This window comes from Dendrobium catenatum, unplaced genomic scaffold, assembly GCF_001605985.2.
Source record: "Dendrobium catenatum unplaced genomic scaffold, ASM160598v2 fragScaff_scaffold_1220, whole genome shotgun sequence".
Taxonomy (NCBI): domain Eukaryota; kingdom Viridiplantae; phylum Streptophyta; class Magnoliopsida; order Asparagales; family Orchidaceae; genus Dendrobium; species Dendrobium catenatum.
This window is the reverse complement of record NW_021319682.1, coordinates 1,112,333-1,136,402: the sequence shown is the minus strand read 5'-3', so window position 1 is coordinate 1,136,402 and position 24,070 is coordinate 1,112,333. Positions and strand designations below refer to the sequence as shown.

The following is a 24,070-nucleotide window of genomic DNA, read 5'->3' as shown; positions in this document are numbered from 1 at the left end:
GGGGCCGAATTTTTGGAGCCCACATATTTCTGGCGACTCTGTTGGGGATTGGTTTCTCTTTCCATCTTTGGCTAGTCGTCTCAGTGCTATAGTAGCAGCTACATCAATCCATGTTCTTTATATTTTGAAAGTGTGGGGTGATGTTTCATATTCTGATTACTAACCCTTGCCTTTTACTTATACAGATGGATCTACAGAACACTTCTTTTACTGTTCAACTAGGCGGTGGAGCCAGCATTCAGTTGGCAAATGCTCTGATCAACATTGGAAACGTCGGAGCTACCATCCAATTTGGTAGCGTTGACTTACCGATAATCGCTGCAAGGAGTGCTGCCATTCCTGTGAATGGCCCAAATCCTCATAGGAGGATTTTTGTGTTTGAACAATTGTCACAGTTAGAAGCCCTGACCACCAAGAGAGTTGTAGCTGGAGGAAGGATTTTTATGGTGGCTGTAAATACCACAACTCTGTCAACCGGGTTATCAGCACCCGAGAAGAATAATGCTGAAGCTTTCTCATCTGAAGGAAAATTAACAAGGAGGTAGAGGAGAAAGTTGAATGCTGAGCTCCGAGCTCAGCAGCAATCGGTGCTTGTGCACCCATCAAACCTGCCAGCCCAAGAACTTGAGGCCAATATTCCCACCCAGAACAGGTTTACCAACCTCAAGTGAGTGAAAAGAAATAGTCCTTCTGGTGAATTTAAAAAGTCATTCTGGGAGCATCGACCAGAAGCACCAACCCCTCAAAAGACTAGAGAACCTGGACGATTGTTAGCCCGAGTACATCGAGTATTGAAGACAATCAAAGAGAGGGGACTGATGAAGAAGCAGTTTCAGAGGCCGCTAGTTATTGAGGCCAGAAGAACCCCTCCAAGGGAAAGGCTATCATCTGTTATGATAGCTGAACAAAGAAGATATCGACGACAAGCTCTACGCGGTGAACATCGGGGCATGACACCTGAACCTCAGATTCAGGGATCTGCCGTCGAAAGGTCCCGGTGGAAGGGAAAGGAAATCTGGAGGCCAAAGCCTCGCAGAGAAGAAGAAAAAAGAAGAGAAATAAATCTGGGTGTGACATCCGGTATGGCTTCCTGGAGATCCGCCCCCACCTACAAACAACGTCAAAGATGGGTCCAAAAGAAAACCTACAATAAAATCCCTCCTGATGGTCGACACCTTGGAGAATCCTCCAGGGGATCCTGTCATTCCCCAATCCCTCCGAAAGAAGTGTCCAACTTTGATCGCAGCCCACTGATTGAAGAAATCTCCTTGCCTAATCAAGAACCAGAGATTCAGTGGCGTCGCCGCTCGAAGATCCGAGTACTAGAAGGAGAAAAAAAGGAGGAGAAGATATGAAAGATGGAGATGAATATATCGAAGGGGAAGAAAATCTAGAAGAAAATATAGAAGAGAATCTCGAAGAAAATATAGAAGAGATTATTGAAGAAAATATAGAGGAAATTTTTGATGAGAATATTGATGAATTTATGAAAGAAAATTTGGAAGAAGAAATGGAATATATTATGAACCTCGAAGTCGTCTATATAGTAAGACATACATGTGCTATCGAGGATGTTTGCCATGACGATGGCGAAGATGATGGCGATTGACAGCCACAACCAAGACAAGTATGCCAACAAGAGACTGGTTCCGTTGTTGGCGGAGGTGATCGCTCCCCTCGAGAGCAAGAAATAGAAGATATTGAGGAGAATCCATTTGATGACCAAGGCACCACGCTCGCTAACATGAGAAGACAGATGAGGTGATAGATGAGGGCCAAGGATAGGGAGATCTCTCAACTAAATGAAAAGATGATTGAGATGATGACCCAAATGGTAGCAATGATGCAGATGATACAAAGAATTGTTGCCGGTGGCACCATGCCTAATCCTTTAGCTGATCCTCCGAATCATCAAATGCCTCAAGTCTCAGGAGTACGAGGCACTCCTGAGAATGTTCATGAGGCTCAGAATATAACTCGCAAACATACTCCTCAAAATATTGCCAGCACCTTCGAGCCTGTAATGGCTGCACAGGTTGATGGGATAATTACAGAGAGGATCAAGGCTATCATAGCCATTGATCAAGCAGAAAAATTAGTTGGCAAGGGTCGTCCGTATCCCGCTGAATACGACTAAGTGCAGTACCTTAAGGGGTATTAAGTTCCAAAATTTCACACCTACAATGGCACTAACAATCCCCGACAGCACCTGGCGCAGTTCAAGACCACCTGCTGGAATACAAGGGGAAATGATGCCCTACTCTTCCGAAAATTTGTTAACAATTTGACAGCAACTACATTCGAATGGTATGCCGAGTTACCAAATGACTCTATAAAGATCTTTGCAGAATTGGAGGCCATATTTATGAAGAGATTCGCTAATGCGACCAAGAAGATCACGATCGTCGATCTCGCTTTAGATAAGTGGAAGAAAGAGGAGCCAGTATCGAAATACATAACTCGCTGGCGTAATCTAAGCATGAAATGTGAGCAGTAACTTGAAGAATAACACGTCGTGTAATTATTAATGAGAAACATTGATGACAAGATGCAACCCTTCCTGTGCATGGCTACAATCAACACATTTCAAGACTTGCTTGACAGAGTGGATAAATTTGAGAAATTGCATTTGTCCAGATCAGAAAATCACTATGATAAGCCCAAGAAGGCTAAAGCCCCGGGTGCTAGAAGGGGTGATGCCAACTCTACATTTTTCTCTAGAGCTGATAGAGAAAGGCATATGATTTATAATATAGATAAGGGCAAGCAACCAATGCAGTATGAAGAAAAGTCCAAACATGCCTACAACCCTCACCCCCAGCCGAAGCTGATACTCGGGGGCAATGATAAGCCATGAACTTATCAAGGTAGAGGAGAATGCCAGAGACAGGCAATAGGAACTGATGATAAAACGTTCCAATCCCTCAAAGATAAAATGAATAAAGAATATTCATTCAAGAGGGAGAGTGTCGCCAAATTATTTCGACAAGTATTGAAATTGGGTTTAGAACTACCTAAATGCAAGAGACCTGAAGAGTCGAAGCACATTGGAGACCCAAATTATTTCCCATATCATCGGGTATTAAGCCATCCTATTGAAGATTACTACATCTTCAAGGATTGGCTTGAAAGAAAATATCAAAAAGGGAAACTCACATTGTCCGACAATGTGTTATCTCATCCTAGAAAAGAATCAACACAGGTAGTCACATCCTTATTCGTACCCCTGGTTTAAGAAAGAAGAAAAGAAAAGAAGCAAGTTCAAGATGAGTAGTGGGAGATGGCAGTCTCCAAAAAGACTGTGAAAATGTTGAAACAACTTGAAGGAGTTTCAGGTATAAAGTGAAAGTCTCTTATTGAGCCACTGCTAAACTTAAAAGCTCTACCTATGACACGAGCTTCTACTTTAAAATAATTTTCCAATCAAGCGGGCACTTCGAAGTCTGGGAGGGTGAAATCATCCAAGAAGAAGACTAAACTGAAGAAGCCCAAAGAGAAAATGATTGCAATTTAGAGAGTTATCAACAGTTTGGATGAATACTACCAGACTGTGAGGCAACCTATCAAGCTCGCTGACTTTATGACAGAGCTTAAGATAGATTAAGCCAAAGAAGATGATGAAAATTCTCTTCCAATAGAAGTATGTCGGGTCATCTCGGTAGCGCCGAGTACCTTGACAAAAGAAGAATACACCGAAGAAGTACCCTCTGAATCCTGTATGATAGTGTTACCAATGAATTACAGTTCGGAGGAGGGCTTACATTTTCCAGAGGAAGATGAATTAGACCCTAGCATAGCATCTCGGATGGGACATGTAAACCTGTGTGGTGATTCTGAATCAGCAGACGAGTCTCTAGACGCAACAATGGCTGATTCTGAAGAAAATGCTCCATTAAATGACTTTGAACTGGAGGAGATTGCTCAAGTGCAGTTAAGAAGCGGTAAGATATTACCGCCTCCACCGAAGAAAGGGGTCTCCAATAAGGATAAAGAGAAAGAGATAGTTATCAACGATGATATTATCCCTGAAGATTCTAAGAAAAAGAAGACTTCAACTAATGGGATAGATTATAATATCTTACCCCATCTGAGAAAAATCCCAGCACAACTCAGCATATACGATGCGTTGGTAATGTCTAAAGACCTTCGGGAGACTCTGATTCAGGCTCTCAAAGATCCAGAAAAATATAAAGCGTATTTTGCTGAACATAATTTTACTGAGGTTCTACAAGCTCATAATGAGCCGTTCATCACCTTCTCCGAAGAAGATATGATGCTTGAGACTGCAGATCATAATCGTCCTCTGTATGTTACTACAGAGAATGATAAGATGATCATCAGTCGAATCCTGATCAATCCTGGATCCTCAGTGAAGCTGATAAGCTTGAAAGCACTGAGATCCCTCTGCCTTGATGTGGAACACCTCAGGTCAGATAAGCTGATGGCGCATGGTTTTAATGAAAAAGGGTAGAAAATCCTTGGATCATTCATGCTCCCTCTTGTATTTGGAGAGCTCCACACAGAAGCTAAATTCCATATGATTGATGCGGATACTTTATTTAAGGCACTATTAGGTCATCCCTGATTACATGAATATGGTGTTGTCCCGTCAACATTACACTAGTGTATGAAATATCTCAGAGAAGGAGAAGAGTTCAGGATCTCTAGTAATATCCAACCCTTCACAGTTCATGAAGCAACAATTTATGAAGATGCACGGTACTTCATGCCAAAGAAACAAAAGTCTTCGATCTCTCTCGAAGCTAGAGCATCAAACTCAAAAGCTACAAAGCGACCTGAACGGGAAGGTGAGAAGAAGCAGGAGGGGAGAAAGAAGGCAATGCTGACTCTTCCCAAAGCACCGACCATTCCCAAAGAAAATAAATATTTACATCATCTTGGGAGTGATACGGATGATGACGAAGTTACTCCTGTCAAATCTCGAAGATTATGCCAGTCCATGGACGAATGGAGTATGTATGTTGAATTTTCAAATAATGATTATGACTACGACTCTATTTATATGAACATGGTGCAGAATGTGTTATCTAGAAGAATATACAGTCTATCAATTTCAGATAATATATTCGTAGCCACCCGTGTTTCCTTACAAGACTTCAAGTAAATCATTCTGCGCGAGGTGCATAAAGTTGAAGAACTCGCCATCCTCTATCTACCTCCCCTTAAAATGGGACTGTGCCAAAGAATGTGTTATATTCCACGGGAGTGTGCGAAGAGGAGAATAATGACTGGTGTTGTATGCTCCTCGACTTCGAGGAATTATTTCCTACGAGGTTACCTAGGTTCAATACCAAAAATATTCAAAGAATGCTACGAAAGCAAATTAATATTCCTACTACTAAACGACAACTTCGTACAAGCTTGGACCTATTGTATAGAAGGAATCCGCGTCTACTATGATGGAAAGATACAGATGCATATAAAGGTATTGGATTCATCAAGCAAAAATTCCTCAGGAAAGAGACTTATCGGGCAATCACATGCATGGAAATTGAATCCGATGATGGTGGTGCTGAAGAGATATACGAAACTGATGATTATGATGATCAACCCGTAGAAGCCAAACCTGCACCAAAAGAGCTTGAAGATGGTGGACAGGCATCCACTATGGATGAGCTAAAAGAAGTCAACCTGGGAACCGAGGAAGACCCTCGCCCAACCTTCATTAGTTTCCTCCTTGCCGAAGAACAAATAGAAGAAATAAAAGACTCCTCTGTGAATTCAAGGACTACTTTGTCTGGACATATGCTGAGATGCCCGGCTTATCCCCTGATGTAGCAGTTCACAAGTTAGCAATCAAATCGGATGTAGCTCACATCAAGCAAGCTCCAAGAAGAATGAGATTAGAGATTGAAGAACAAGTGATTGTTGAAACAAAGAAGCTTATAGAGGCAGGCTTTATCCGCGAAGAAAATATGCCTACTGGATTGCCAATATTGTCCCTGTAAAGAAGAAGAATGAGCAGATTCGTATTGTAACGATTTTCGGGATCTCAATAAGGTGTACCCAAAAGATGATTTTTCACTCCCCGTATCCAAACTCCTGGTGGACAACACTTCCAACTATAATATGTTCTAATTTAAGGATGGATCATCAGGCTACAATCAAATCAAAATGGCACATGAAGATGAAAAATACACATCATTCAGGACGCCCATCGGCATTTTTTGCTACGCAGTCATGCCCTTTGGTCTGAAGAACGCCGGTTCCACCTATCAACGTGTGATGACGCATATATTTGATGAGTTGATACATCAAAAGGTCGAGTGCTATGTGGACGACCTTGTTGTCAAGAGCATGGATCGAAGAGATCACCTAAATGACTTGAGGATTGTATTTGAAAGGATCAGAAAGTATGATCTAAAGATGAATCCCCTCAAGTGTGCTTTTGGAGTTTCTTTTGGCAAATTTTGGGGTACATTGTCCGTCTTCGAGGTATCGAAGTCGACCCCAACAAGATCAAGACAATCATGAAGATACCACCTCCAAAGAACCTTCGACAGCTTCGCTCACTACAAGGGCAACTAGCTTTCATCCGGAGATTTATATCAAATCTTTCGGGCAGGTGCCAACCATTCTCGAAGTTGATGAAGAAAGATGTTCGCTTTAAATGGGATGAAGAGTGCTAGGAAGCGTTTGATAGTATCAAGAAATACTTATTGAATCCTCCCATTCTAGCAGCGCCGATTCCAGGGAAGCCTCTTATACTGTACACAGTAGCTCTAAAAGAGTCCCTTGGAGCACTATTGGCCCAGCATAATGAAGAAGGAAAAAAAAAACACACTCTACTACATCAATTGGAGGTTGATCGGAGAAGAAAGTCATTATTCTCCTAATGAAAAGCATTTTCTGGCGCTGATTTTTGCGGTTCAAAAACACTGCCACTACATGTTATCCCACAAAATTACCCTGATATCAAAGATCGATCCGCTGAAGTTCTTGATGACAAGACCAGCGTTGACAGGTCGCCTGGCCCGGTGGGCGGTATTATTATTGTAGTTTGATATCACATACATGCCATTAAAGGCGGTGAAAGGTTAAGCCTTGGCAGATTTTCTTACTGCACATCCGATCCCAGCAGACTCTCCACTTAACGATGATTTTTCCGATGAGCAAATCATGCAGGTCGAGGAAGATAGAAAACTACTATTTTGGGAGATGTACTTTGACGGTGCATTGTCGATTAAACCTATTAGACCTCCAAATATTGCAAGAGCCCGAGCCGGCATTAGTCTTATTTTCGTAGCACCTGAGGGAGGCATAATGAGGTTCTCATTCAGTTTGACTGAATCTCGGACCAACAACGAAGCCGAGTATGAAGCTCTATTAGCAGGGCTAGAGATTGCGACGATGTCAGAATCCAACATCTCCAAACATTTGGTGATTCTCAGCTCGTGATAAATCAGGTCCTTGGTATCTACAAGGTTGGCAAAGTTGAATTGGCCCATTACCATCGGTGAGCCCTCGAGCTTCTGAAGCAAGTACCAAATGTTGAAATAGCTCGAGTTCCTCGAGGACAGAATGCTAAAGCAGATTGTTTGGCTAAATTAGCCAAAGAAATGGCGAACATCAACGAGGAGAGGCCTATATTCATCGGAGTTTACACTTGTAAGGTGTTAGAGCCTGTTATATTATAATTCCCGAGGGTAGAAGAAATACCAGATTCAATCCAGCGAGATAAAATGCTAGTTGACCCTCAATCCCTCCATTAGATCGTTATGGAGAATTATACATAGGAGTATAATGTGGCCAAGAGACGTAAAGCTAGTCAAGCTTTAGAATCGTGGGGGCATTGTTTGGATATTGAAATAAAAAATGATTGGAGGCAACTATTAATTGACTACTTCAAGGAAAACAAACTTCCGATAGAAAATTCCATTGCCGCACAAATTTGAAAAAGAGCGTTGCGTTATGCATTTGTTAATAACACTTTATACAGGAGAGCTTTTGATCAAATGTGGCTAAGGTGCCTAGGAACCAAAGAAGCTGATAAAGTGGTGATAGGAGTCAACGAAAGGCTTTACAGAGCACATTAGTCAGGTCCAAAAATGGTCGTTAAAATTAAGAGAATGGGTTACTATTGGCCGACCATGGTCAGAGATTGTATTGATCATGCTAAGTGGTGCCACGAGTGTCAAATCCACAGTGATGTTATACATCAGCCTCCAAATCCGCTGCACCCAGCAATAACATCTTGGCCATTTGAATGTTGGGGCACTAACATAATTGGGCCGATAGATCCGCCGTCTTCAGCGGGACATCGCTTTATTCTGGTAGCAACAGACAACTTCTCCAAGTGGGCAGAAGAAGCTCCATTCAGAGAGGTCACATCATAGCATGTGATCAACTTTTTCACCCACAATGTTGTTTACAGATTTGGTGTACCACCCCTCATAATCTCAGACAATGGTACAACCTTTAAAAGTACAAAAATTTATAAGTTCGCTAATCGGCACAAAATCGATTGGCGATATTCATCCATATACAATCCAAGGGCAAATGGATTGACAGAAGCTTTCAACAAGACGTTGGTGAAATTATTGAAGAAGATTCTCACCGAGAACAAAAGAGAGTGGCATACAAAGATGGCTAAAGCGCTATGGGCATATTGTACAACATACAAAACGTCAACCAAAGCCACTCCTTACTCTCTAGTGTTCGATGCTGAAGCTGTATTATCGTTGGAGATTGAGCTACCGTCACTTCGGGTAGCAATCAAGAATGATCTTACTTAAGAGCAAAAAGCCCACCTTATAATGGAAGAGCTCGACGCACTTGATAAACTCAGGTTACGAGCTCAATAAAACCTAGAAATCTATCGAGGAAAAATGATAAAATCCTTTGATCGGATGGTGCGCCATCGAACATTTCAAGAAGGGGAATTGGTCCTGGTGCTAAGAATACCAATCATCCAACACTGAAAAATCGATGACAAATTTATATCCAATTGGGAAGGCTCATTCATCATCGAGAAGGTGTACCAAGGAGGAGCATATCAGTTGATTGATCTGAATGGTTAGAGACCCATGCCGCCTATCAACGGTCGACATTTAAAAAAGTATGATGCATAAAAATTTCATGATTGATATACTTTATAATGACCAAAGTTTTATGTGCATAGTTATCAATGCATGTTTACATCTATATTTTGAAATTCTCTTATATAGCAAGAATGCATTTCAAAATCCCCCATCACTGGGGATATTTTAAATATTTATTCAGGTCGAAATCACGCCGTATGCCGAGTTCCCCAAACAAATATTTAAAATCTCAAAGATACAAAGTCTATCTAAAATGTCCCTACAAGATAGAGGGCATTTTTAAATATTCATTTGGATTGACATCGTGTTACACAACGAAATCCCCAACTGAATATTTAAAATATTAAATCTCAAATTTATTCTACTTTGAAATATCCCTACGAGACAGGGGGCATTTTAAATATTTATTTGGGTCGACATCGTGCTACACGCTGAGATCCCTAAATGAATATTTAAAATCTCAAAATTCCAAATTTATTCTATTCTAGAATATCCCTGTGAGACAGGGGACATTTTAAATATTTATTCGGGTCGACATCGCGCTGCATGCCGAGATCCCCGAATAAATATTTAAAATTATCAATTCAAATATTCTTTTGCGCTAAAGAATACAACGATTTCTTTTTTAAGAATATATGCAGGTTATCTTTCAAAAGCTAGAGACATGACCTTCTCCAATGAACAAAGACTCAAAAGTCAAGAAAGAGACTTTTGTGGCACACACTCCTACAAAATTGAGCCAAAGAAGCTTGAAGTCTTTCAACAGTCTGAAGCTTAAGGTTCGAATGGATATAAAAGATCGGATCCAACATGCCCAAATATGTCCGGATCGCTGGCAGCTCCGTCTACTCAACAAGCCATAAGAAAGGCCGTAGTAGCGGAACACCCATAGAAAATCGGAACTCAAATAAAAAAGTTATTACAAAATGAGGGCGAAAATCTCTGCGTAGTGTCTTATTTAAAACCCAATCTACCTTCTAAAAATTCACTCGGAATCTAAGCTAGTTAAAACTCTTTGCCGTCACATAAACAATAATAAAAAAAAGATATGATGCGGAGAGGCCGGGGGCGTATGGATGGGAATTTTTGGAGCCCACATAAGGTTTCGTTTAGAAAGACTTTCATAATGTTTCTTAAAGCAATTTTTTAGTACAAGAAATTTTTATACTTCTTTTTGGAGACATTTAGGGGATTGTTGATGAGAGGGAAGAAATTGCTTCCCTTGACTAGTCTTTTTATACAAAAAAATTATTTTAAATAAAAATAAAAAAACTATAGTAAACAAAGCCTAAAGCAGCTATTAAGTCTCTCCTAGCAATAGCTGCAAGGTACTTTCTTTTTTATTGATGTCCGGATAATGATTTGAAGCCATCTTAGACAATTTTTACCTTCCCCTTGGATGGTCTTACTTTGTCTAGGCAATCAGGGGAAATTTTTGGATCGCTACCAGTGGTGAATGGAATATAAATTGGTTGACTATTTAGCTTTCCGAGTCAAGATTGTTTTCTACTGCTCGGGGCCTTCTGCTGCTTAAACTATATTTAATGTTCAGGATTACTGAACATTGCTACCTGCCGAAAGTCATCAGCATGTTATTTAAGTTGTTAAAGCTGATCTATCTGTATACAAATCCTTAAAAGAATTATTTTGGTTTGTCCGACCTTCAAAGAATTCTTTGGGCACAAAGGAGCTCTTTGAGGATCAGGAAGAGAATCTATTTTTCATAACTTTTGTAGATGATAAAAGCTAAGCGCCTTGTATGGATTGCTTGAGCTTCGATGATTTATTCTGTGCGGACGCCGATCGCAGTCCAAAATCCAATGAAAATGTGCCACATCACCCCTACTCAGTATCGCGGCTCAGTACTGCTCGATACTGGATGACGTGGCTGCACCTGATTGGCCTATTAACAGTAAGCTGCATCCGGTGTCCGCACAGAATAATCTCTCCTAGTGTTCTGGATATTTGTGAGTAATCATATTACTTAGTTGAAGCGAAGAGGTCTGGAGCCAAAATGCAAGCAACTGCATCTTAACAAAATGTTTAATATGAATAACTAATAGATTTACCCCAACCTGACTGAACAAATCAGAATGGAGAAAGGGCTGGATAGATGTTTTACAAGTATGTAATAAACCATTTTCCGTATGCTCATCATTGGCTTCTCCTTTAGTCTTTAGGCCAACTTGTTTCAATAAAACTTTCGTAGTTCTTTATCTCTATTTAGTTAAAAAGGCGAAAATGAGAAGAATGGGTATAACAAGCTTCTCGTCCTAGCAATTCTAAGACATCTATTAATCCGTTTTGAAAATAAAATAACTTACAAAGAGAAGCTGAAGGAGATCAAAGAACTACTTTTGTATTAACAGAAATCTCGTGTGGTTTTGTTCAATTTTTGCTGATCTAAACCTAACACTTCCTGTGAACACAAATTAAAATTTGAAGCCAGATACATCTCCCTGGGTGGAAAGTTGTGAATAGATCAAAACATTCACAAAAATTGGACAAAAAAAGGAAAGGAGTTGCTATGGCTAGAAGAATGCTTCGGCATGCATGCATTTTTCTCCTTGCTAATTACAACATTCTGGCTCCTAATTCATGCACAGCTACTCCAAACTCTGTTCTTTATTTCATCGGCAAAAAGATCTTTTCTGCATAACATAGAGGAAGACAAATCATTGATATTGCTCCAGAAGGTGGTAATTTAAGTTATTATACCACCAACTAAAGCAGGAATTGATTGTGGATTTTGAGAAGATTACTTACCCTACCACTGGACTCCTGCACAACATCTAATGTCTCAGAAATCTCTATTTGCTTCATAACAGTGGCGTGGAGAACCTGAAATTAAATAAGCATACAACTGATTTAACAGAAAGCAACTTATAAGCCAAATGTTAAGAGTAAATACTAGGTAGATTAGGCTTTGGTTTTAACAGCTAAGATCTTTATGGTGCTTTAAGCAGTTTAGCTAAGAGTCATGGTGGAAGATTGAAGAGGCTAGATAAAGTTTCATGCTTTGGTTGGAGCCTGATAACCTGCCAAATGATAAGTATATATAATTGTGAAAAATGTTTTCTGTTAGAATCGTAATAGTTGCTGTACTTTAGCTATCGGGTATTTAAAAGAAACTGTTTGATTATGCTCATAGAAAGAGTTAAAGAAATTCCTCACTTCTGAAAAAGTGCACGCGCAGCAGTCAATTCAATCATAAGATGAACGCTTCAATATGGATGCAGAAACTTACTCTCTTGGTCTTCTCAAGGTCAAACTCAATGGATTTGATTCTGCACCAAGATTCCATAAGTACTCGCTCTTTCTCTGCAGGAATTTCAGGGGGTTTTCTTTTTATCTCACTGAACATTTCTTCAAGCCTCTGAATTCGTTCTAAGCAAGGATTTACATGTTCTTCTTTAATATCCTCGACAACTTCATGATTATCTCCAGCCTGAGAGGCCACAGTATCTGAAGGGTGAACTGCCTCAACCCTCCGGCTTTGTTTTATAATGAAGGCGTGAAAGACCGAGAGAAGCTTGATAAAGAACATCATCAAGGCCTTTGCAAAATATCTTAGGATTCCTTGAATTGATTCTTCATTTAGCCTTTCAAGGCCTAAATAACCTGAAAACATGAGTAACAACTCATTTTACTTCTAACTTCATGTATGAGAGATGGCGAAATGATAAAACAAGGCCATTTTCTATATCACAAGAAACTGAAGGTTACAAACAGCATGTAAAAACCAAGCAAGTTAGCTAGCTCTGTTGGCACACAATTTAAGTTTTTTCCTCAGATTTATGCCGACTAGGTCTGAGCCACCCTCTCTCAGAATATATGGTTTGATTATTTTATAGCATTGACAAGTAGAATCATGAGATTGTCAACATTAATAAAACAAATAAATTATTATAAAATGCACTATATATGAAGGTCAATAGTGACTAAAGGCTGTAGTCGGGGAAGGCAATGTAACAGATATTGGAAAGAAGAAGCAATTTATGCACTTGCACACTAAGATGACATAGAGAACATTTAAGTAAAATTGTTACAATAAAGTGCAGATCAGTCTATAGAATCTGTCTTACTAAACTACAAAAGATAATCGGATAAAAAGCATCGTAATGGCTGTAGCCATTGCACAAGATACAAAAATACCATAAGACCACATAACATAGCACAATAATTTGCGGCAGTCTCAAATTATTGGACAGAACGAGAAAACACACAAGATAATATAAGAGTAAAAGCATTCCAATACATTATTATTGTGTATTACTTTGACACAATTCTTAACCATCATCTAGTATAACCTCATGGCGACAATGTCCTTAGCATATAAGAAATTGATATCGCATTATTATGCAAAACCTTTATCCAAGAAAGAAAATACTATATTATATCTAATGGATGGAGATTACAATTCTTTCATTCGTTGGGAAAATATGGCATGCTGATGACACTATTTTTTTTAAATGAGATTACATTTTGATAAGCGCAGTGATGACAGAGTAGTAATTACTCTGAACAGACGTTCATTTAGCTATTAGCCCCAACTAGCTTCATCAGGGAGGCACAGATGATAGTTCACCTTTCCATTTTTATCCAATTTTGAATGCTATTCCATGGAATTTTTTATTTTTATTTTTTGAGGAAATGGAAGGAACTGGATAATATTAATTAATTCCAATTTGGCGTTGTCTTACCATAGGGATGTATTTGGTCACCCACTCCTCTATTTGAGGCTCTAGAAAATCCCGACCCATCATGAACATTGTCAGCAGCATTATTAACCACAACAAAATGGTCATCACAGCTGTAATATGAACTTGAATCGTTTGCTCTAACCTGAACCAGATACAAAACAGAACAGATTTAACATCAGTACAAATATTTACTAGCCATTTCATTAACTATTTATTCACAAATTAAACTAACTATTTATCACAGCATGTAATATCCAGTAATGCAGTAACTCCTATTAAAAAGGCTACTTTGCTGTGCTGGAGCTGGCACAATGGTTATTCATAAAATTAAGAATATTGCACTGTTTTGGTATTGCTTAAAATTGTCTTGTGCAACGTCTACACCAAATGTTAAGAGCCAAAATTCAATCAGCTTAAAGGGGCATAACTTTTGTTGAAACTCTAAAAATTTGCGACTCTTTATTGGTACATATAGCGAGAGAAAAAAAAAATACAATGCTGAGAAACTTATGAACATAACATTGGAAATAAAAATTTAACGTTCAAAAATGTCAAAGGAACTGCCAAGCAATACAGATAACAAGTGCAAACGGTTATGACAATAATAATGCTGCAGTAACCTTGTAATCATGCATCTTCTGCCTGAAAAGCTGTCATGAGAAAGACAATGATCCTATGCACGACGCCTAGTGTATAATTGCTTGTTTCGGTATTGATTAAAGGAAACCTGCAGCTAAGTCTTAATAGAATGCTTATCAACATTTCACACAGTGATTTTGACCATCATAAAAAAGTAAACTAAACAACATATAAAACGGTATCCCTACCTAAATATGTTTAAACTTCAGGCTTCACAATCTCAACAGGAACCGATGAAATGAAAGTTTAAAATCAAGATTTTACCTCCATAAATTGTTTATTAAGTAAGAAATGCTAAAACACTTCCACCCTCCTTCAAATGTAACTTAAGCTTCCTTGTGATATATTAGCAAGACCGCAAGTAATAAATTTAAAACAATCTAAACAACAGATTCATCACTGCTGCTGAAAAAAACCAGCATTGGCCTTCAACTTCCAATTCAACAGTGCTCCGTTGCTAAATTTATTTCCATATCATTGTTGCTATATGGTATAAATTTTACATTATCAAAGACCAATGCATTCTCAATGTAAGTTAAAATCTTACCCCTGAAATGTTACATATTTCATATGAGTGCCAATACAGCTATTAAATGCAGTACAACCAAAACTTTTCAATAGATGTAATAGTTGACTATGCTTGGCATAAAAACACGAGTAATAACTTCCAAAGTAGAATGTAAATACTAAAGAGAAGCTCACTTCTTCATGAACTGGAGCAAGCCGGGCATACTCAGCATTTCGAGATGCAACAGGAGAACCAATATCATCAGCATCTGATCCTGATTCAGCAGTAGAAGTGTCACTGCATCTTGCCTGATATTGAAATCAATTTAATTAAGAGAACTAAAAGATGGTTGAAGCATACAATTAAAACCAAGAAAGGGTATAAAATTTCTTGCCTTCAATGGCCGCAGTGGTATGCAAGGTTTTCCTATTGGCTTTCCATCGGATGCATGTCTGATTTGCCTCACAAAAGATACATGGACATTACGAGCAAGCTACAAATTTGAAGGAAAGGGAGAAATTTTGATTACTTTTTAACCGTTTTTACTTATCATAGCTTGATTATTATTGAGTATAACTAAATTTTAAAAGAAGATTCTGTAAGTTAATCTAATAATAAAACTAGCCAAACATGCATATTGTAGGTGACCTTCATGATAAAAGGATCATTCCAAGGTCCTTTATTGGACCCAAGGCAGCCTCCTGCATCCGAACAAGTGCACAAACCTCCAAAGAAATCAGGAAGTTGGCTGGTATATAAAGAAACTTCAGGTTAATATGGATGTTAAAATGACTTGGGAGGCACTTTGTGCTAAATGCAGGTAAAGACAAACCTAGCATCAATTGCTTCAAGTAATCTATTCTGATATTTTGATCCAAGTAACTGTAAGCATATTAAAGAAAATAACTAAGGCATCATTCAAACAGTAAAAATCAAGGAAGACAACTCTGACATCCAACTAGAAACATACATGTATCTTCGCAGTAGTTTTTGGGTCAAGAAAACCCTTTACTGTGTTCCAGATGAGCTTGAATCCTGAGCCAGCATTCACAATGAACATCTGATGCAATGTCTGCGCATGCAAACAATCAAATAACAATCATTAGGTTATTCAAAAACAATAAATAAAAAAGAAATATCTACTTCTCCATATATAAGCTACCTCAGGATAGAAATCACCATCTATTTTCTGAATGCTCATCACAAGGTCTCTCACTGTTTTGCTCCAATGCTTCCAACCCTTGCAATAACAATCAGATTATATCGAAGGTTAAGAGGATTACTTGTTGCAGCAGCATATTACCAATAAAATAATTCAAGGAATTCACAAACATACCACACCATGTACATCTAATATAGTCGTTGTTGTGTTGATGTGTCTTTTCGCTGCAATTGAACAAGCAGGAAACTTTTCAAGAAATGCTTTCTCGAATTCCTGCACGTGATATTTTAGGTATCGATCCAAAGTGGTGATATGCATTAGCTTGCTTGGCTCAATTTTTCCAAGCCTCTCAATATACACTGGCCTGCCCTCTTTGTCAACTCCATGATACCCTTGAGGATAGTAGTGCAGTACTTCGCCTAACTCCTCAAATTCAAAGTCCTTGGAATTTAAACAAATCATACAAGAGTGTTAATCCTGCAGATAAAACGGTAGAACCAGGACAGGGAAAGTTCAAATAAAATAAAAAAAAATAAAAAGAGTAAAAGAAAGGTTATACATAACCCTTAGGCTCTGTTTGGGAAAGAAGCACACACTGGCCCCAAACAACCCGTGCACAAGAGGGAAGCCTTCAGACCCATTGCATCTCATGCGTGGGAAAAGCAGCTTTTCCCTCACATTGGACCTGCATGGGGTCCATTGTACTCCCAAACAAAGCCTTAAAATGAGACATCATTTCAAAACTTAATGCATATTCCCATGGAATGAATATCACAACTTTGTTTATGTTTTAGTTTAACTTTGCCAAATAAAATTTCCAAGGTAATAAAGAATGACGGAAGCATCTAGAAGAACTATAACAATTATTAGATAATCATTTTGGGTCCATTAAAAGTAAGGATATTTTGATTATATAAACGTTATCATAGCTTATAAAAAGCTTCGGTTGAAGCATTGCCAATTTCAGAAAACAAAAAAAATCCAAGTGAAATAAGAAAGAATCATGCAATTAATCATAAACAACTGTAAAAAATTTATCTTGGAAAACATATTAAACATAACCCCAGTGGCTACTACGAAAAGTTCATCTAATTTGAAAAATAGATGAATCCCAACACACTAAGTTTATTCAAAACTTATTACAAATCTTAATATTAATTATGGAAAGACCAGTGATACATATTAAATGTTCTTATAAAAGTAAGATATTTGTGCAGCTCATCTTAGTATGTTGATTGGAAGCTTTGGCAACCATCCAAAATGTCTTAAGTCCAAAACTTACGTATGTGTGATGTGTGTGAGTTTGACTTAGGTTTCGTTTGGGATGACTTTCTTGTTGCTTCTTAAAGCAGCTTTTTAGTAGAAAAATTAAAATTAGCTCAAAAGTCATCCCAACGAAGCCTTAATTAGCTCAAAAGTCTCAAAAAAAAAAGAAAAAGTGCATCATTTATTTATTAGGAACTGAGGCCATCCATAATTTATTTAAAACCTAGTTAAGTTAATTATAAGCGTTGCAGGACAAGTAATGGCAAGTTTACCTCCGTTATTGTGTCAGTTCCGAATTCTTTTCTCCAGCGAAGCATCTCATGCCACATCTGAGTTGTTTTGGCCAAATCAAATTTTCTAGCTTTTAGAAACCTGCATTTTTCATAAGCGAGGCTTCAGAATTTGAAAAGTCTTAAAAAATAAAAAAACACTCGTCGCTGAAGACGATTTGTCATGTTGAATGAAACCAACATGTAGCATTGATGGTGATAAAATAAACAGAATAGAAGACAATCAAAGAAAACCTGAGTAGTGTATGATAGTCATCATGCTTCTCCGGTAACAAATCTCTAGCAATGAGTTCTTGCCTAAATGCACAAACGGAACGCTCTTCTTCCTCATCCCTGAAGTCCTCAATTGAAACTGAGGCAGCCCTGGAATCAACTTTTCTCTTTCCTCTTTTCTTGAGAGAATGCGTAAATTTTGAGGAGGCGTTCAATGCTTTTTTTTTAAGGGATCCGATCTTTGTTCTCCTTCTCTCATCCTCCGAGTTTTCAATATCAGACCTCCGCTCTCTCCTCTCGTCTTGAGAAAAGGATCCTTCAAGCCCTTCGCTGTGGTACACTGCGAACAAGGCAACAAATAGAACGTTCTAAGAAAGAAAAGAAACCATGCAGAAAACTTCTTTCTTGCAAGAAGCAAGTGTAGTTAAGAATAAGAGTGATGTACTAACATGACATTCTCTTCAGCTGGAAGGACCTTAAGTGATTCAGACTGTTGAAGACATAACCTGCAAAACCCAAACCGTACATGTGATCAGCAAATTTTAAATCTGGAAACAACTAAACTGCATACTACAAGAATGAATGTCAAAATAATTGAGGAAAATTTATCCTTTCATCCACAGATTATTCCAGAGGGGAGCAGAGATCAATATAGCGTTATACACTTACAATGTTCAACATTTAAAAGAACGCGGAAGCGAAAAATTCAGAAAGAAACGTACTAGTACTTCCTATTAAAAATAACTTTTAAATAGATCAAGCCCAAAATCTTCATCCATGTAAAAACAAGCCTTAACGCAGAACTTAAACAGCACAACTTATAAAAAGGAAAAGCAGAAAAACAAATCAAGGTTCCAAAAAATAAAAAAGCAATAGGGGTCTTAGCTCTCAATTTGTATTCCCAGATTCAACATTCAACAGTAGTACATTCTAGGGTAAAAAAAAAAGAACCTCAAGAACCTGCATTTTGTCAGGTGTTGCTTTAATCGGCACAATAATATGAATCCAACAAGAAAATGCTGCGATTCAAAAAAATATTATCAGAGGTCCATCGAATCCTAAGCAAACCCCTTAATCCCTCAGAAAAGTATTAAATCTATCCAGGACCTCATAAAACACAAACAAATGACCACAAAATTAACCGACCCCAGATCCGCGGAGCCGCGACGGAACCTAAACCCTGATTCGCTAGAAGCAAAACCTAAAGCTCCACGTAATCCGTATGGGAAATTACAGCCCTGAAATGAAAGCGATTCCGCGCAGTACCTCCGCCCCGCCCGGCTAACTCGCAGAAGCTAGAATCACCGCTCCGACGCCCAGAACTCCGCCTCCTTATCGATCTTACAAGGAGAATAAATCTGCGAGCGGGCCTCACGGACGAGTTCAATTTATTTCAGAACTGATTTCGGCAAGTGGGCGCGGTGTTAAATGACAAGAATTGCGATCGATTCTTCTTCGCGTCCTCTCTCTTTCTCCTTCTCTCTCCACTGCGACAATGGTCTGTTTCCTCTGCTAAAAGAATTCGGAAAAAATGGGGAGGTTGCTTCTCTCCCCTCTACCGCATCAGTTTCTCTCTCTTAAGTCCTCGTAGCTTTTTCTAGCTGCAAACCACCTCACGCCCCCCCGTCCAATTTATACGATTTAAAAAACGTTTTTCCGGATCGCCGATTTATTACTTTCAAGTATCGCCGATTTATTAGAATTCGACGGCGACCGAAGCGGCAAGGTCGGAACCTTGGATCCACGGATGGGGTTGGATCGGGTCTAAGAATGTAAACGGGTCGAGCCGATCTGAAGATGCAGATGCTTAATCTAATTAGTTAATTTCAGCTTAACCTAATTTTTTATTTTTGTTTTCTTTTGGAAAATGTATATGACAGCTCATTTTGATTTGTTGGATATGACCTTTGGCTACTAACTAACAAGGGTTCAAAAATTGCGTATGTGATGTGTTTGTGAGTTTACCTTTAATTGGCTCAAGTTAAAATAAAATAAAAAAACTTTTTGTAAAAGCGAAAATATAAAGAGAGAATATATAAGGATTTTTAATAACGGTGTGAGCTGACTCGTTAGCTGATGTATAATCAGCACGATAAAGCACCCGTGAGCATAGCTTCATAAGCTAACGAGTTAAAATTGAAACAAGCTTGACTAGACTTCTTAGGTTGAAAGCCGTTTCGTTTAAAAAATATTAATATCAAATAAGTTTAAAATGTATTAGTATTTATTTGTTTAAGTAAAATGTTCTTAAAGATATTTAAAAATTATATATCATTTTCTTCTACCAAATTATTCTTAATAATTTTTCTTCTAAATTTACATTATTATATCATTTTACTATAACATATGTATGTGTTGCGTCCAGGAGTATTCGCGGCGGTAGAGAAATATAAAGTTTATCGTCTTAGCATTGTACGAAAATCCGGCACGCAATCAGATAAGAGAGAGGGTCTAGCATTTATGTGACACCAAGATTTTTACGTGGAAAACCCCTGAAAAGGGGGAAAAACCACGGGGCCTAGCCCAATTTGAATGAATCCACTAGTATTGCAGTCGATTACAAATGAGGCACTTCCTTGGGAGAAGGCCTTAGCTTGATGTACATTTTATAGAGTACATTACATGATATGAATACAAAGAATCACTATTGACATGTTCGTTTGGTAGGGAGGACCGTAGTCGGCGGGCGATGTAAGTCAGGAGGACCGTAGTCGGCGGGCGACAGAGGTCGGAAAGACTGTAGTCGGCGGGCAACGTGAGTCAGGAGAACCGTAGTAGGCGGGCGACGGATGTCGGAAAGACTGTGGTCGGCGGGCGACATAAGTCAGGATGACCGTAGTCGGCTGGCGACGGATGTCGGAAAGACTGTAGTCGACGGGCGACGTAAGTCAGGAGGACCATAGTCGGCTGGTGATGGAGGTCGGAAGGCTTATAGTCGGTGGGCGACGTAAGTCAGGAGGACCGTAGTCGACTAGCGACGGAGGTCTAAAAGATTGTAGTCGACGGGCGACGTAAGTCAGGAGTACCGTAGTCGGCGGGCAACTGACGTCAGAAAGACTGTAGTCGGCGGGCGACGTGAGTCAGGAGAACCGTAGTCGGCGGCGACGGAGATCAGAAGACTATAGTCTGACGACGAAGATCAGAAGGACAGCGTTAGGTAGAAGTCCATCAATGGAAAGAAATCCATCTTCGCATAGACGTCCAGTGAAGTCCGATAACCGGTAGAAGTCCGGCGTCGGGTAGAAACTTGGCGAAGAGTGAAGGTCCGACGTCGGGTAGAAGTCCGACGTCTGTTGGTGGCAGAGAAGAAATCTGGCTTCACTTGGGCGGAGTTTCGGCTTCAGGAGGGAACTCTGCTGTAAATTGGGAAAAATTTCCACATCCCATGGAAGTTAGACAGAATTCTGGCATTCTCGCAAAAATCCGACAGAGTTCCGGCGTCTTAAGGCGGCGGGAAGAGCTCCGGCGGTGGTCGAGGAGGAGCTTCATCCTTCTCCTCCTTCTTCTCTTCTTCTTCTGTCTCTTCACTTGAGTCCCCTTTGTGTAGAATGAGAACTCTATTTATAGTTTTTCTGGAGTGGCGTGGCTCGTAAATAGATGTGAGATCATGGGCGAATAGGGAGTGGTTCGAATGGACGGCCGATATTGAACCCTTCGATCGTGTACCGTTCATTGGACATTTGGAGGCCTTATTGATGTTGGAATTCGGTGATCTTGGGCTCATTGGATTTGTCTCGTCGAGCCGCTCGATTCAAGTATAAGCTCGTTAAAATCGGAGACCGTTTGGTAACTCAAATTGCGGTTTGAACCTTCCAACATTGCTTTGGGTCCTTGATTCGGACTCATTTGGGCTCGGATTGGGTTGAACTTGGTGTCGTTGGGTTCGTATTTCCGAGACGCTCAGTTTGACTGTAGGCTCGCTGAAATTGGAGTTTTGGTGCTTCTGGATTTAATTTTTGAAGTTTCCACCTAGCATTTGCCTCGAGATTCGTGTCAGTTCAAGATAATTTTATGACGACGTATCAGTATGCATCAAAATCATGTTTTCACTTTCATAATAATTGAGTTGGCTCATGACCTAACTTTAACTCATATAATTAAATTCAAATTTGAGCTTGAACTCGATAAATTATTCAAACTCAGGTTCAAGAAAAAGTTGAATCGAACTCAACTTGTCTCATTTACATTCCTAATTTATAACGCTAAAAATATAGGAAGAAACAAATAAAATCTCGCAAAGCATTATTAAGTTCTTGGGTTCAATCCTCGCATATACGTGAGTAATGCCCATCTTGCAAATATTGAGCTGAGGAAGAAAATCAACATGTATGGAGTAATAAAAAATAAAAAATATTTCTAAGCATATAAGACACTCTAAATAATCAATAAATAATACCCTACTCTACCCCCCAATAAATAATGTTATATTTGTTGTCATTATTCTTCATTAAGCTCTCACTACTACTAAATCATGCTTTCGCAACAATGTTTTTGGCCTACAATAGCGGTTAAAACACCTACTATCTTCTTCGCAATAGTGGTTTACAAACTGCTACACATCAGTCGTATTTGGAAACGACTTCCGTAGTGCTCAATGAACCAATGTATTTGAACCTATTTTTAGTAGCATTAGTTTTGGCAGCAGTTTTAACTGCTATAATTCTACATTCAGTCACTTGTAAATTTGGGCAATTACTCCTGCAAAACTGGGTAGTGATTTTAACACCTGCAAAATTGGGAAGCAATTTTAATCGATGCAACACTGGACAATGGTTCAATAACAGTCGTTAAAACTGCTGCAAAATTGATTTTTTTTTAATGATTTGAAAGAGGCACATATTTGATTTATCTTTAACAATTTGCAATTGATTTTCATGATAAGATATTTTCAACTTTGCATTCATGCTTCTCTTTATAGAAATGGAGTTACATGATAAAATCAATTTAAAATTCTAGCTGATGAATGGCGATGATAAATTCGACGATGACAACATATTCGATAGTGGTGGAGGCAGTTGATTTGGCGTTGGGAGGAGCGAGTCTGTTGCAGATGCTCATGGAATGGCTCTCTTGGTCAGACAGACGAAGCGCAAAAGAAAGAAGGAAGATGTCGGTCAAACGATGCACAAGCAAGATGAGTTAGGGTGGGATTTGGGGTGCGCAGGCAGACTGAGTTAAGGCAGGAATTCCATATGTCATAGGTGTGGTTTTAGCAACCGTTAAAACTTTTGCCTATACCATGCTGTAGCGGCATTTTCAAACCGTCGCTACTAACCACTGCGAAAACATTATATTTTTGGGAGTGTTTATACGCAAATTTATATATTCACATGAAAGTCTCACGTGTATTTTATAAATATACTAATATTTTTCATACTTTATAACTATCAGTATTTATAAACGTTAGAATGGACTTGATTAATAGCCTTGATCATTAATGAGTTGAATGGCTAATGATAAAGTATATTGTAAAAACTGATGTCTGAAGATAAATGAATTTTATTTTAATTATAAACTATTTTAAAATTTTATGTCAAAATTTAATATCACTCTAAATACTTTAAAAAGAGCTTTGTTCTATCAATGCAAAATATATTTTTTCATTATATGTGTTTTTCTCTCAATTTATCATTTAACATAAGCATATACAACATTTATATAAAAAAATGAGAGATAATGATTTTAAAAATCAAGGATTATTAGAGGTCTTTAAAAGATTTGTTCCTATTAGAGAAATTTAACTTTATATGCATAACAATAACAAAGAAATTAGAGAAATATGTTTATTTAGTGAATAGATGTGTTGCTTCACTAGCAGATCGTGTCTTGAATGATTTCAACTGTCACACTGAAGCGCTACTAACGGTTGAGTGTTGTTGCATCCACGTGGCACTCCCTTGGGTTAGTACTAGTGCTGAAAATTGGCGCCGCGTGCTGTCTAGACAGAGACTAGGCTTTGCAAGACTGACTCCTCCGACACTATGACACTATTAAACAGAGATTGCACACCGCCATGTCCATATTGGGCACTCCGGCGATGTCAATGATGGCACCGCAGCAGTGTCGTGTCTTACATCGTGGTGTTGTTCCATACCTAAAAATTTTTGCACATTTCCTACATTTGTTTGCATAAATATAATTAAAATAAAATGGTTTCACTAGCAATTTAAGATATAAAATATTACAATATTTATACTCAATGATGGCACCGCGACAGTGTCGTGTCC

The 24,070-nt window shown here is 38.7% G+C and overlaps 1 protein-coding gene across 1 annotated transcript; it reads right to left on the bottom strand.

Moving 5' to 3' along the window:
• Positions 1–11,401: 11,401 nt before the first annotated feature.
• LOC110115808 (phosphatidylinositol/phosphatidylcholine transfer protein SFH13) lies at positions 11,402–19,442 on the bottom strand. Its single transcript, XM_020849177.2, has 15 exons — positions 19,110–19,442; positions 18,293–18,349; positions 17,865–18,183; positions 17,613–17,712; positions 16,249–16,515; positions 16,075–16,152; positions 15,883–15,984; positions 15,745–15,794; positions 15,561–15,660; positions 15,307–15,405; positions 15,107–15,220; positions 13,766–13,907; positions 12,310–12,683; positions 11,829–11,903; positions 11,402–11,713 (listed from the first exon to the last, which is right to left on the bottom strand). The coding sequence occupies exons 2-15, from the start codon at positions 18,297–18,299 to the stop codon at positions 11,693–11,695; spliced, it is 1,848 nt and encodes a 615-aa protein (XP_020704836.1). The 5' UTR covers positions 18,300–18,349; positions 19,110–19,442; the 3' UTR covers positions 11,402–11,692.
• Positions 19,443–24,070: the final 4,628 nt, after the last annotated feature.